Below are 11,999 nucleotides of genomic sequence, written 5' to 3' on the forward strand. Positions count from 1 at the left end.
GTGCTAGTGGGATCAGCCCGGAGGTTCTGCCAGTCCGACGGGACGTGGAGCGGGACCCAGCCCAGCTGCATAGGTAAGGGGAGACTCCTCTGTCTTGCATCTACAAGCAAAGAGCTTTGAGTTGTCACTTTGCTTTTCCCTTTGTGGCAAAGCTGGTTTTCTTTTTGGGTTTGCAGAAATTTGTTTCCCTGAAAATCAGAATGTATAGGGATGATGCTTTTGGTTTGTGCGTACTAGCTGGTGATAAACAACCCATCTCCTTCTCTTGGGCTTGCTGCTTGGATTCAGCGCCTGTCCCCATCATTCCTGCCCCTGATGGTGGTCAGTACTTAGGGACCTCCAACCGAGCACGCTGCTCTGTGGAGTTGCACGGTATCATTATCGGTGATGGGATTGAAAATGCAGTTTGACTGTAAAGAGGAGCCATGGGCTGCTGTGGAGGGGGAGCTCTTCTGCTCACAGAAACTGAGCAAAACTGAGTTCTGCCTAAAGGGTGTACGTGAGAGCTCTTAGGTTCTCTGCTGCCTTTGAATTATATCCAGAACGGCAGAATAGCAACTTCTAGAAGTATGAAAGTGCTGTATACAGAGGTCAAAATCCTACAAATTGCTTTGCCTAGCTGCAGTATTGGGATTCAGGCTGAAATTTCCACACGTTCTTCAGGTGCCCGTTTTCTGGGGCTCCCAGAATCCTTTGAAACCTCTGGGAAGTGTATAATCATAATCAGTCACAGCATTCTTTGCCTATCTAAAACTCTGGCTACATTCTTGAACTGTAGGGCTCCTGTGGTGATAAACTGCACGGGCTGTGTGCTGTTACCTTAACTGTCTGCCTGAACACCACCATCATCACCTTATGTGGGCATCTGGGGCAGCAACAGATCTCAGACTGTTCTCCACAGTTTTCAGTCGTATATACATCTTAAATGCATCACCAATTACATGTAAAAGTAATGTAAAAATACTCATGGCGTGAACCTCCAGGTTTCCTATTGATTTCACCAGGAGCTTTCTCACGTACAAAGAGTTGGGAGCACCTGCCTACTGTTGTAAATATTGGCTTTAAATGCTTCATCGCTTTCTTGCAAGTCCTTGTCTGGGATCCTATTGTACGTACACGGCACCCAGCCCTCCAGAGCCATCTATGATTGAACCCAGCAAATACAGCTGTTCATGCTGCTGCTGAAACCTACTTAGGATTTGTCTCCCCAAAACAAACGACGGGAAGGGAGAAGACTTGTGTGTCTACAAAACCCTGACCCGAAACATCAGTTTGTGACACAGGCAGCTGAACCCAAAGAGTTGTATTTATTGAGATCTCACCCATTTTTGAGACATGTTAGATTGCCAGCACCACAGACCCCCAGATGCAGCCAGGAGACCGAGGCTCTGCCCTCTGCCATCCATCACCTGCTACCTCATCCAGCAGTGGGGCTCTTTATTTATTTATTTTAGACACTGTGATTTATCTGGGGGCTTCCACGGAAACTGCATCAGTGATAAATGACAAAAGCTCAGCAGAGCCGAATGACGGAAAATGAATTGGCTTGTGTGCCGCAGCCCCAAATCAGCCACGTTTTGTGTCCCTTGTTTAGTTACTCACCGCAGCTCCAAGGACCTGGGGATGACACCAAGAAGTGCATAATGTTTCAGTGTGAAGAGGCCGATTAGTCAGATCGTAAGGAATAAAGGCAGAAAAATAACCGTGCTGTTAGGTACAGAAGTTGTGCTCTACTGTCCTATAGCTGCAGGCTGTAGTGACAGGCCACTTCTGTCCCACCGCGTTGGATTGTGGAGACTTTTCTTAGTTTATTTCTTATCTTGCACAATCCTGTTAACTGGAGTATTGAGTAAGTGGAGAGGGGGATTTGCTGTGGGGCTTACGGTCCTTCTCGTAGCAGTGTTGAGCATGCTGAAGAAAGAAGGCTGGGAATCCAGAGCAGACTCACCCGATTGCACTGAGATCCTGCGATGCTCCAGCTCCCTGCTAACGTAGCTACCCCTGGGCAGGTACCGGAGCATCCCTGTGGCCAGCACTGCAGCTTAGCTCAATCCTGTGATCCCAAGGAGCAGGGAACCTGCTGCTGCTGAACTGCCTTTTGGACAGAAGCTTCAGTTTCTTTTGCTCAGTTTGGGATGCTGATATTAATGTGTATCTCTGCCATAATTCCATTGATGCCCTGCTACTGTTGACATGCTGGGGAAAAAAAAGAAAGTGATAGATGCTAGAAGAGCAGCAGCAGGTATTCCTATTGAATTGTGTGTATTCATCTTCTGATAGATTGAGACTAAATGAGGCGTAAAGAGAGATTATGTATCTGAGATGCATTAAAATTTCCAGCCCCCATCTATCACTACGAAATAGCGAGGTGCGAGCGACGGTCGAGCTGAGCCCGGAAGGACGAAGGTGCTGACCCAGGGCGCAGGAGAGGACAGGGTCACCGCAGCCCTCGTGCAGGGGGTGGCCGGTGGGAGCGGAGGGCACAGCGCTGGTGAGCCAGCTGCTTTGCTCATCGTGTGTGGAACAGGGGAAGGGAAGAGACTTGTCTCTGACGCAAGATTTATGTTCTTGCTTTTTCTCCTGGGTGATAGTGCCTCTGGTTATTTTGCGTTGCAGCAGTCAGGGATTTAAGAAACAAAAAGATCCATGTATTTTTCCTTGTTGCTATGTATTCCTTCTGTAGCAGAATATTTCTGTCTTGTTGCAAAGGCGCCGCACAGTCTTTCTGTGTGGAGAGCAGGGGAAGGCAGAGCTCTGACGTGGCTTTCACAACTGCTTTAAAACACCGCCTCTGTTCTTTTCTTTTAAGACCCCAGCCTCACGACGTGCGCAGACCCCGGCGTGCCTCTCTTTGGGATGCAGAATAACTCCCAGGGCTACCAGGTACTGTCACGGCAGCGGGGTCCCATCAGCTGCACCCCTGATACTGGCTGTAGTTAGTCCATGTCTGAGTCCTTACATGGGTGAACGTGTCTTCCCGTGAGCAGGACATCCCGGCGTGCTCCATTAGACCTCGGAATGCATTTGTATGGAATTAACTAACAATGCATTATTTATGATATTAATTACAGTGCCAATTAATAGTTATTAGTGTAATTAGTATTCACATTGGAGACATAACTTCCATTCATTTTCAGATTAAATTCTGTAGGTGGTTTTCTTAATCTCAGCTCCCATACAGTATGAAATCAGTGGAAGGGAGAGAAAAAACTAAAGCGATTCCCTGGGGTGCTGCATCTTCAGCCTCTGCTGCTGTCCCTGCGGGTGCCCGTTCCCTGCTGTGACGGAGCCGGGCATGGGGCCAGCATAGCTGATTCCTTGCGGCTACTCCTGCCAGAGTGGATCTTTCAGTTTTGCTGCTAATTAGTTATCTTAATTCTGGGTCTTAATGAATTAATTCAAGTTTTTATTTAATACTGAGACACTATAAGTCTGACTTCTGTAAGAGTTGCCAGTCTGAGAGCTGCACACCGTAGCAGAGCCCCCTCGGGTGCTCACGCAGGGATGTGGCTGGAGCAGAGGGTGTTTTGGGGAGATGGTGCCTTTGGATGTGGTACCCAGGGGACCGCAGCACCGAGAGTCCAGGAGCGGCTGTGTGATAAAACCCGGCTGCAGGGTCAGCGAGGAGGTGGCCTGCATGGTACGGCCTTGCTAGGGAGGATGGGAAAGGTACTCAAAAGCCCTTCTTGGCAATTTTATTCCAGTGTATTCTGGTTTTAAAGCAAATCCAGTTGCAATAACGGGGCTTGCAGCCGAACAGCATTATACTGCCAACCTTTCTGAAGCAGGGAGTGAGCTCCGTTATACGATAATGGTTTGGTTGAAATAATAATAATTTGGTTGAAACCAAAAAGCAAAGAAGTGGATAGTTTGCAAAAAGTAAGCATACCTCAAAAATGTTGAAAAGTTTTCAGTTTTTGTGATCCTTTCTGCTATTCACGATCCAAACTGGCATTTGTAATATAGCTACAGGATGTTTGTTGATACCAGTTATATTGAATATCCCTTTTGGCAAAAATTTCAGCCCATTCTAATAGTACCTATGTTTGATGCTGGCTTTGGGTATATTTAAAAGACAAAGCAGCTTTGCCTCTATCACTAAAAGAAGCAACTCCCTGCACAGTTAAAGGCCACAGCTTTCCAGGGGCTCTGAGAGCTTTCATGACACCAGACTCTGGCAGGGCGGTGAGGGCAGAAAGCAGGTGACTGCCCTCTCCAGCATATAGAAGATGGAAAATTATAGAAGTGCTTCCGTATTATAAGCATGGGTGAATCGCGTTGCACTGGAAAGTTCAGTGGTTTATCTCCTATTGTAACAGGTGGGAAGCATCATCTTTTTCAAATGCCAGAAGGGATACCTGCTGCAGGGCTCCACCACGAGGACCTGCCTCCCCAACCTGACGTGGAGCGGCATGCAGCCAGACTGCGTCCGTAAGTCTTAGCAGAGGTTTTGTCAAAGGAAGCCGGTGCCTTTAACCATGCTCTTGCCTTGTTTTGTTGCTGTGCTTCACCATGCAAATTGCTGGCTCTGAAGAGCTGGTAATTTGGGGAGGAGCTCTGGGAAAAAATATATTCTTGAAGAAAAGGGAGATCACACAATCGCTTCTCTCCTGACATGACTACACCAGCAGCCACTTCTGGTTTCAGATGAGATTTTTAACTTGTTCCTTCCTCGGAAACATAGTTTCAGGTGAGACTTTGTTTTGTGCTTCTGAAACAGCATTTGATGGCTGAGATGTGAGCTCGCACTCCAGGGACCAAGGTTAACATTTAGCCAGAAGGGCTCACCGGCAGAGCAGTGTTTCTCCTCATCTTTAATAACGTGTTGCTCTTTCTTTTAAGCTGTCCATCATCTTTTCCCTGCTACACCAGAAGGAGTTTAATTTAGTGTATTTAAGTGGTAATATCCATCATGGCCTCTGTATCATAAGTATTAAAAAGCTTTTTCCTCTCCCTTGTGAGAGGTGGTTTATTGGTGAGATATTTTTCTTCTAACAAGCCCTGTAGGTGCTCGTTCTGCAAGCAGCCCAAGCGGGGCACCTGCCTTTAAAAACTCTTACATGTAGCATCAGGGGAAGGGGGGGCGGTTGCTCTGGAAGGAGCTGTCCTTCCCCGCCGCTCGCCTGGGTGGTGGGAGCGCGTTCCCACATTCACAGGCTTCTCTCTGCTGAATTGGAAGTCTGCAGGGATGCAGCAGCAGCTCTGGCTGTACGTGGGATTTTGCTCCTGGTGCTAGGTGCATTGAAATAGAAGATGGTTTTGGCTTACCCGTGCCAGCAAGGACTACTGAGTTGTTGCCTTCAGATTTTGTGTAAAGCCTTCTCCATCCGCAGCGTGGAGTTGGATGCAGTTACTGCTAATGAGTGCTGAAGTGCTGCCTCTCAGCTGGGCTGCGGGCTCGCAGTGGGGCTCCCAGACCATGCGAGTTTAGGTTAGTCTTTCAGCTTTCTGGGGTTTATATTTCATCTTCTGTAAAACAAGGATGAAGATAATACCTCGTCAAGGCTGCCGAGGATTTGGTTTCATTCATGAGCAGTTTGAGAGTTACAGAAAGGGCAAATTTACAGTGTGGGTGAGAGGGAGCTTCCTAGCTCTGTGATTTATTCGTTTTGTGTTGTAACTTCTCAAGGAAAGGGGCGACACATTTACAACAGGACCTGATAGAGCCGTGCGGGCACACACTCGGTCTGGTGGCAGGGAGCTGGACAAGCTCAGCTTTGAATTCTGTGGCCAAATCCTGAGAGTTGTTAAGCAGTTATAGGAGTTTATGACTATTGCACACTTCTGAGGACTTACTGTGTGATCCTATGGACAGGTAGGTGCAAATTATTAGTAGGACAGTGGTCCTATGAAGAGAGATTATACAAAAACAATCTGTAATGCACTCATTGGAATCACTGGCTTAACTTACCCGGTCTTGATGTCCTGTAAAGGCAGTTTTCAGTCTGCAGATATACCTGGGACATGGTTCTGGGGTAAGAGTTCAAAGGAGGGAGGAAGGTGTCCTTAGCATCGTTTGGTTTTGACTTTTTTCCCTTAAAAAGTGGGGAATGGCAGAGCCTGATTTTCAGTTCATGGAGGCTGGAACCAAGTGAAGGATCCCCTGAGAGCTTTAGCCAGAAAGAGCAATCTAGCCAGCAAAGCACGGGAAGCGGTCTCATTAATTCATCTGGCTGGGAGAAATCCAGGCATGGCATTGTCTCCCTCAGTGAGCAGAGAAAGCTTTTGCTGAAAAAAGCTCTTCTAAGAGATTTCTGTCCTTGCTGACGTCACGGTGTCACTCTTCTGCCTTTCTGTGTATGACTGGATGGTGTCTTTCATCCCTGTTTTCCTTGTGCTTTTCAGCTCACCACTGTAAGCAGCCGGAGACCCCCTCCCACGCCAACGTCGGTGCTCTGGATTTGCCATCCCTGGGCTACACCTTGATCTATTCCTGTCAGAGCGGGTACTATCTCACCGGAGGATCTGAGCATCGAACCTGCAAAGCAGATGGCAGCTGGACAGGAAAACCGCCTATTTGCCTCGGTAAAAGCTCTGAGCAGCATGACCCTGGTTTCACGTTTGCCTGCGCCTCTGCAGAGGGGAGCATTGCAGCCCAAGAGAAAGCAGCTATTCTTCTCGACCTACACGAGTGTGTTTGCATGGCTGGGCTGGCTGTAGAGACCACAGCTCTCACCGGGTCCTGTGCAGCTCCCAGGGGAGAGGCAGCTAGGGGATTTGCTGCCTGATGGTTTGGAGCTAGAAGCATCTGCACAAGACAAAGATTGTTCTTTTCCTCACACACCTTTTACCTACCTCAGAGTCTTAGATCAGGAAAGCACAGTGGTCTGTTCTTGAAATAGAGCTGTGTGGCTCTCGTGCAGCATGGTAGCTCTCTCTGGACACTTTGGTTCGGAGGAGGTGGCGGGGGAGGACACTAAATGAAAGCTTTGTGCTGTTTCAATGGGCTGGGCAGGAACCCGTCCAAAGCCCTTGTAGGCAGGGACGTGCAGCCACGTTCCGTGTGTGTGAGCAATGCCAGCCGAAGGCTGTCCGCTATTAGCACCAGCACAGTAGAAGTGTCTCAACAGCGTCGGGGGCCGCAGTATTCACCGGCGGTGGTTTGCCCTCTCTTTCAGCTGATGTCCGCCCCAGCGGAAGGCCGGTGGGCACAGCACGGGACCCACCGCTCGCCAAGGTGTCAGGTACCGTAGCGGGGCTCGCTCTTCCATGGGACACATTAGTGCTAGACCTGGACCTTACCAGGTCCAACCCCTCCTGTCCCTTCCCCAGGACAGCCAGAAACCCGGCTGTTCCTTGCAGGTCTTGAAAGTGCTGGGCTGGTGGAAGGAGCCCGCGTGCCCCATCCTGTTCATGCTTCACTGGAGAATGGACAGGAGCCTTAAGGGAGTCGGGCACCAACATCCACTGCCCTCCCCAGGGCACTCTGGAGACTGGAGCCCTCTGGGATGTCTGACATTAGACCTTTTTGTTTAAAAAATGAGTTTTGTTAGCTTTTCCTAAGAAATTATTTTGGGGGTTGGTTTGTTTTTAAAACTTTAGAGGCGTTTTTTGTCAAAACAACAAAATTAAAGTCATCAGCTTGTTTGTTCTCCTCTCTTTGGCTTTGTACTGAGTGATGATAACACAGAGTGGGTGGGATTTGAGATATTTAAATATGTATTTGTGAATTCAAAAAAGAAAGAAATTTGCTCTATTTTGATTTCTGAAAAATGGAAATAAATGCCAATGCTCTTGTTTTTCTGCAACCCCAATTGCTGTGGTTTCTAGTGCCTGCTGATGTCTTTGCAAGAAATTCCCTTTGGAAAGGCTCCTATGAATACATGGGGAAAAAGCAGCCTGCGATGCTGTCTGTCACTAGCTTTGACCCTGCCACCAGTAAAGTCAATGCCACTCTGATAGACCACAGCGGCGTGGAGCTCCAGGTGTCTGGTAAGGGAGCTGACGTGGCCGTTTGTAGAGATTTACACTTGTCATAAGTGGTCTCACAGAGCGAGGGGCAGCATGTTCTGCTGTATCAATGATGATGACGTTCTGATAGAGCTTTACAGAACCATCCAGGTTTGAAGTCTCCAATCTCTGACTGGACCAAGACAAACAAAATCATGTGCCTGAGTTTGCTTTGACTCTACCTGAAAGGCAGCTGAACCCAGTCCATCGTCCATTCCCTGTGTGCTGGAGTGGTGGACTTGTAGTCTAAGACAAACAAGATTAAAAGTTGTGAGTGCTCCTTGTCCCTGCCCTCTGTGGAGCACCAGGTTGTTACTGATCCAGCAATATAACCTAAACATTAACAACTTGAGTCTCTTCCCATGTCCAAAATGTCCTTAATATCCTGGGGGGTGGATGTGGGATTGTGTGTTTGTGGTGTGTTTCCTGGTGCATCCCACTGTCCGGGTTGATAGGAGTTGTTGTCCCCTCTAAGATGATGAGGTGTTTTCTTTACTCTCAGGTAGAAAGTTACTTTCTTCAAACTCAGAGAGTCATTGTGATCTAATGATGAAAAGTCACTTATTTTTCAGGTGTTTACAAGAAAGAAGATGTGCACCTGCTTCTCCAGGTTTACCAGATAACAGGGCCAGTGGAGATCTTTGTCAACAAGTTTAAAAATGATAAATGGGCTCTAGATGGACATGTAAGTGCACGGGCACCTCATACACAAAGTCCATCCACACAGCTCCTCCCGTTGCTATCACAACTCCAGCTTTTTTCTCGCTGAAGCTGAGGGAATAACTCCCTTAGCTGGTGGCAAGATGAGGCAGCTATCCTCCAGTCACCTGCTTGCTTGAAGGGGATATAGGGCATTCTTCCAGCACGCGAGATAACGTTACATGACAGTCGGCTCTTCCATGCTCCCTTGCAGCTGTATGGGGTTTTTTATTGCCCTATGGTTTTAAATCTGTAAGTCTTCCAGATAACACTAAAGGAGAAACCAACATGATTAATATCTTTTTGTAGTATTTTTTATATCTGTTAAACATCAAGCTAGAAAAGCTAATCCTCCCCTATGGAGTCAACTTCTCACACCAATTTCTGTGTCTGGTAACTTCCCATGCCCTTACAAGATCCATTGGAGCTTAGAAGAAAAATGTGTCTGATTGACCCATGGCCAGTTGTAGCCCAGAGCCTTCGCTACCCCTGTTCAATCAGCCACGGGTTCTGTAGTTTATCGCAAACAAGATTCCCCCCCGCCCCCCCCTTCCTTTGAGATGTGAGAGTCTTAACAAGTTGTTGGGCAGTCAGACTTCTTAAAAAATGCCACGATTTTCTGGGGAATTGAGTCAAATTAATGCTATGCGTGAACTTGAAAGAGGCTGTGACAAGATGGGTGCTAAAATCCCAGGGAAGTGTTGAACAAATCTGTTATCTCTGCTCTCCTGTCATTGCAGGTCTCATCAGAGTTGTCAAGTGGCACGTTTGTGTACCAGGGCTTTGTGCGTGGCAAAGGCTTCGGGCAGTTTGGCCTTCAGAGACTTGGTAAAGTTCCTCTGATTACTTCTTTTTCCCCTGATTGCTAAAAACTAGATTTTGGTGGTAGTGGAAGTTTTCAAACAGGAAACATTTCTCCTGTCCCTGTCTTTAATTTTCAACCCTGCCGGACCAGATCTTTATAGATGTTTTTGAACCATCAGGTTTAATGTTACCTTTTCCAGCTCCTCTCCACACATCATTTATAAGAGAGCTCACAAAACCCAAACTAGCCGCTGGGGTACAGAAGTCGGGTACCCTCAAATCGCTGTACCCCAGGGGGGTGGGAGATGGTGGCATCTGAAACAGCTTCTGTTCCTTCACATTTGAGGCAGAGCGGTGCCACGCTGCACGAGGAGGAGGGGTCCCCATTGCCTGGCAGCGCTTCCACCCTGCACGTTGCTCCTTTCTCATCTCCAGTTCCTCCCTGTATGATGGATGCCGCTGCTCTGTCCTGGCTTGTGTTTAAACACTAAATACATTGAACACTGGATATTCTGGCAAGGGGGGCTAAACCCATCCTCAACGTAAGATTTGTGGGAGATGAACAACACCAGAACAAAATTTTTAATTAGGGAACAAATTGAGGCATTTAAATAAACAGGTTTCCGTTCAAAGACAGAAAGAGTTTGGAGCCACAAATAGCACCTGGACACTTCTTTTCTCCATGTTGCCAGATGTCTGACCTAAAAGCCCAAGTCCCATTGCTACCACAAAAAGTGTCTTCATCTCACTTTCAGAAATCACAGAGGCACTTGAGAGCTTAGACGACCAAGCTCCTAAATATCTCTTAAAATGTGGCTTGAGCTCTTCAATCTTTTAGGATTTTTGGAATCTGACCCTGGAGTCTTGTCACCTTTATGGAGAATAAGATGCTCATTATTGCAGCCTTTGAAAGTCTCCCCTAAAGCCTAACTGTAAGCGTCCAAGTTTGAGTATTTTGGTAAGATAAACCTATTTACATCTCTCTTTAATTGCACTTCTAAATAAATGATGATGTCTAAGCTAGGCTAGATCTCCAAACCATTCTTCATGCAGCTCAGAAAGTTTTGATTACCTTTTACAGCAACACCTGTAACCATCTTGTTCTATTGTTGAAGATGTAACCTGTAGCTCAAGCAAACCCCATTTCCCACAGCGGTGTTTTGAAATGTGTTTACTTCTGCTGTGTTTCAGACATCAGCATGATGGAAAATGATCCAGAATCAATAGGACACCATTTTGCATCAAACAGCAGTTCTGTGGCAGCTGCCATTCTTGTGCCTTTCATAGCCCTGATTATTGCAGGGTTTGTGCTTTATCTCTACAAACACAGGTGGGTTTCGGGAGTGATGCCAGTAGGTGAAACAAAATCAGGGGGCTGACAGAAATATTTGTGAGCTTGACTTAAAAGCACTCCCCCTAGTCCTGGTTTCTCATTTAATTCGGAAGGTGAAAAAATAATGGAGAAAGCATGTGTGGAGGGGCCAAGGGTGTTAGAAGAGAGAGCTTTTATGACCATTAATAAGATTTGTGGCAACATTAAATAGGATAAGGCAAAGTAAATTTCAGACTTCAGCGTTCAAGCTGGCTTTGCATATGTTGTAAATTAGTTATTTCTCCTGATCAATGCATTGCTGTGGAAATGTTGCTGCACTGCAAACATGGTGCAGACTGGCTGTTCTGCAGAGGGAGCATGCTTAGGGCTGTAGCAAAGCCCAGGGAGCTGCCTGTGCTACAAATCTATAGTAAGATTTTTCTCTAGATCCCTTCTGCCTTATCCCCAGGTGTCTACCCTCTTCAAAAGCAGCTTTTTCCTTTCCACTGACTTCTTGTCAGGGCTATACAGCTGGCTACAGCAGGAGTAGCCGTGACCTCTCTGGATTTTCTCTCTGACATCCTGCAGGAGAAGACCAAAAGTCCCATTCAATGGCTACGCAGGCCATGAAAACACCAATGTCCGAGCAACATTTGAAAATCCTATGTATGACCGAAACCTGCAGCCCACAGACATCATGGCCAACGAGACGGAGTTCACAGTCAGCACTGTGTGCACAGCTGTATAGCACCCGTCCCCTCTGCGGTGAGTGGGCAGAAAGGGAGCACAGGAGTGGGACAGTGCCACCGCTGTCCTCGTGTTTGTCACTTGTAAAATGCTGGGTCAAAGCAGTGGTTCAAAGGAGCACCCAGAGTGATTCAGATTGCCCAGGAGATCATCTCTGCCCCAGGCAAGACCTAAACCAGCATCCTCATCTCTGGGTGTCAGGTGCTCACTGCCAGTTGGGGCAGGACCTCTTGGGGACCAGTGGCAAAGCAAATCCAAATAGCCCTGTGGTGAGAACAGTCATCAGGTGAAGGAAAAAATGAGTCTCTAGGAGAGATCATTCACTGTGTGACTCCAGACAGGGTGCTTTGCACAGTGATCAGAGGAGGGTAGAGGAAGGGGTTTAAAAGTTCTACTGCACAGGCACAGAGAAATAACTTAATGTCGCAAACAAAAGCACCCTGTGGACTTTAAGAGCGCTTCTAGACTGGAACGTTCTTAGTTTGAG

The 11,999-nt window shown here is 47.3% G+C and overlaps 1 protein-coding gene across 1 annotated transcript in view; it reads left to right on the forward strand.

Annotated features, from left to right (window-relative positions):
- The window catches only part of LOC104081695 (CUB and sushi domain-containing protein 2-like), a 306,834-nt gene extending 295,321 nt beyond the window's left edge, over positions 1–11,513 (forward strand). The window contains 10 exon segments of the mRNA XM_009584534.1: positions 2–73; positions 2,810–2,883; positions 4,320–4,431; positions 6,346–6,525; positions 7,119–7,184; positions 7,771–7,932; positions 8,523–8,635; positions 9,390–9,477; positions 10,645–10,783; positions 11,354–11,513. Coding sequence (XP_009582829.1) covers positions 2–73; positions 2,810–2,883; positions 4,320–4,431; positions 6,346–6,525; positions 7,119–7,184; positions 7,771–7,932; positions 8,523–8,635; positions 9,390–9,477; positions 10,645–10,783; positions 11,354–11,513 — 1,166 coding nt within the window.
- Positions 11,514–11,999: the final 486 nt, after the last annotated feature.

This window comes from Fulmarus glacialis, unplaced genomic scaffold (genome assembly GCF_000690835.1).
Source record: "Fulmarus glacialis isolate BGI_N327 unplaced genomic scaffold, ASM69083v1 scaffold6559, whole genome shotgun sequence".
NCBI lineage: Eukaryota > Metazoa > Chordata > Aves > Procellariiformes > Procellariidae > Fulmarus > Fulmarus glacialis.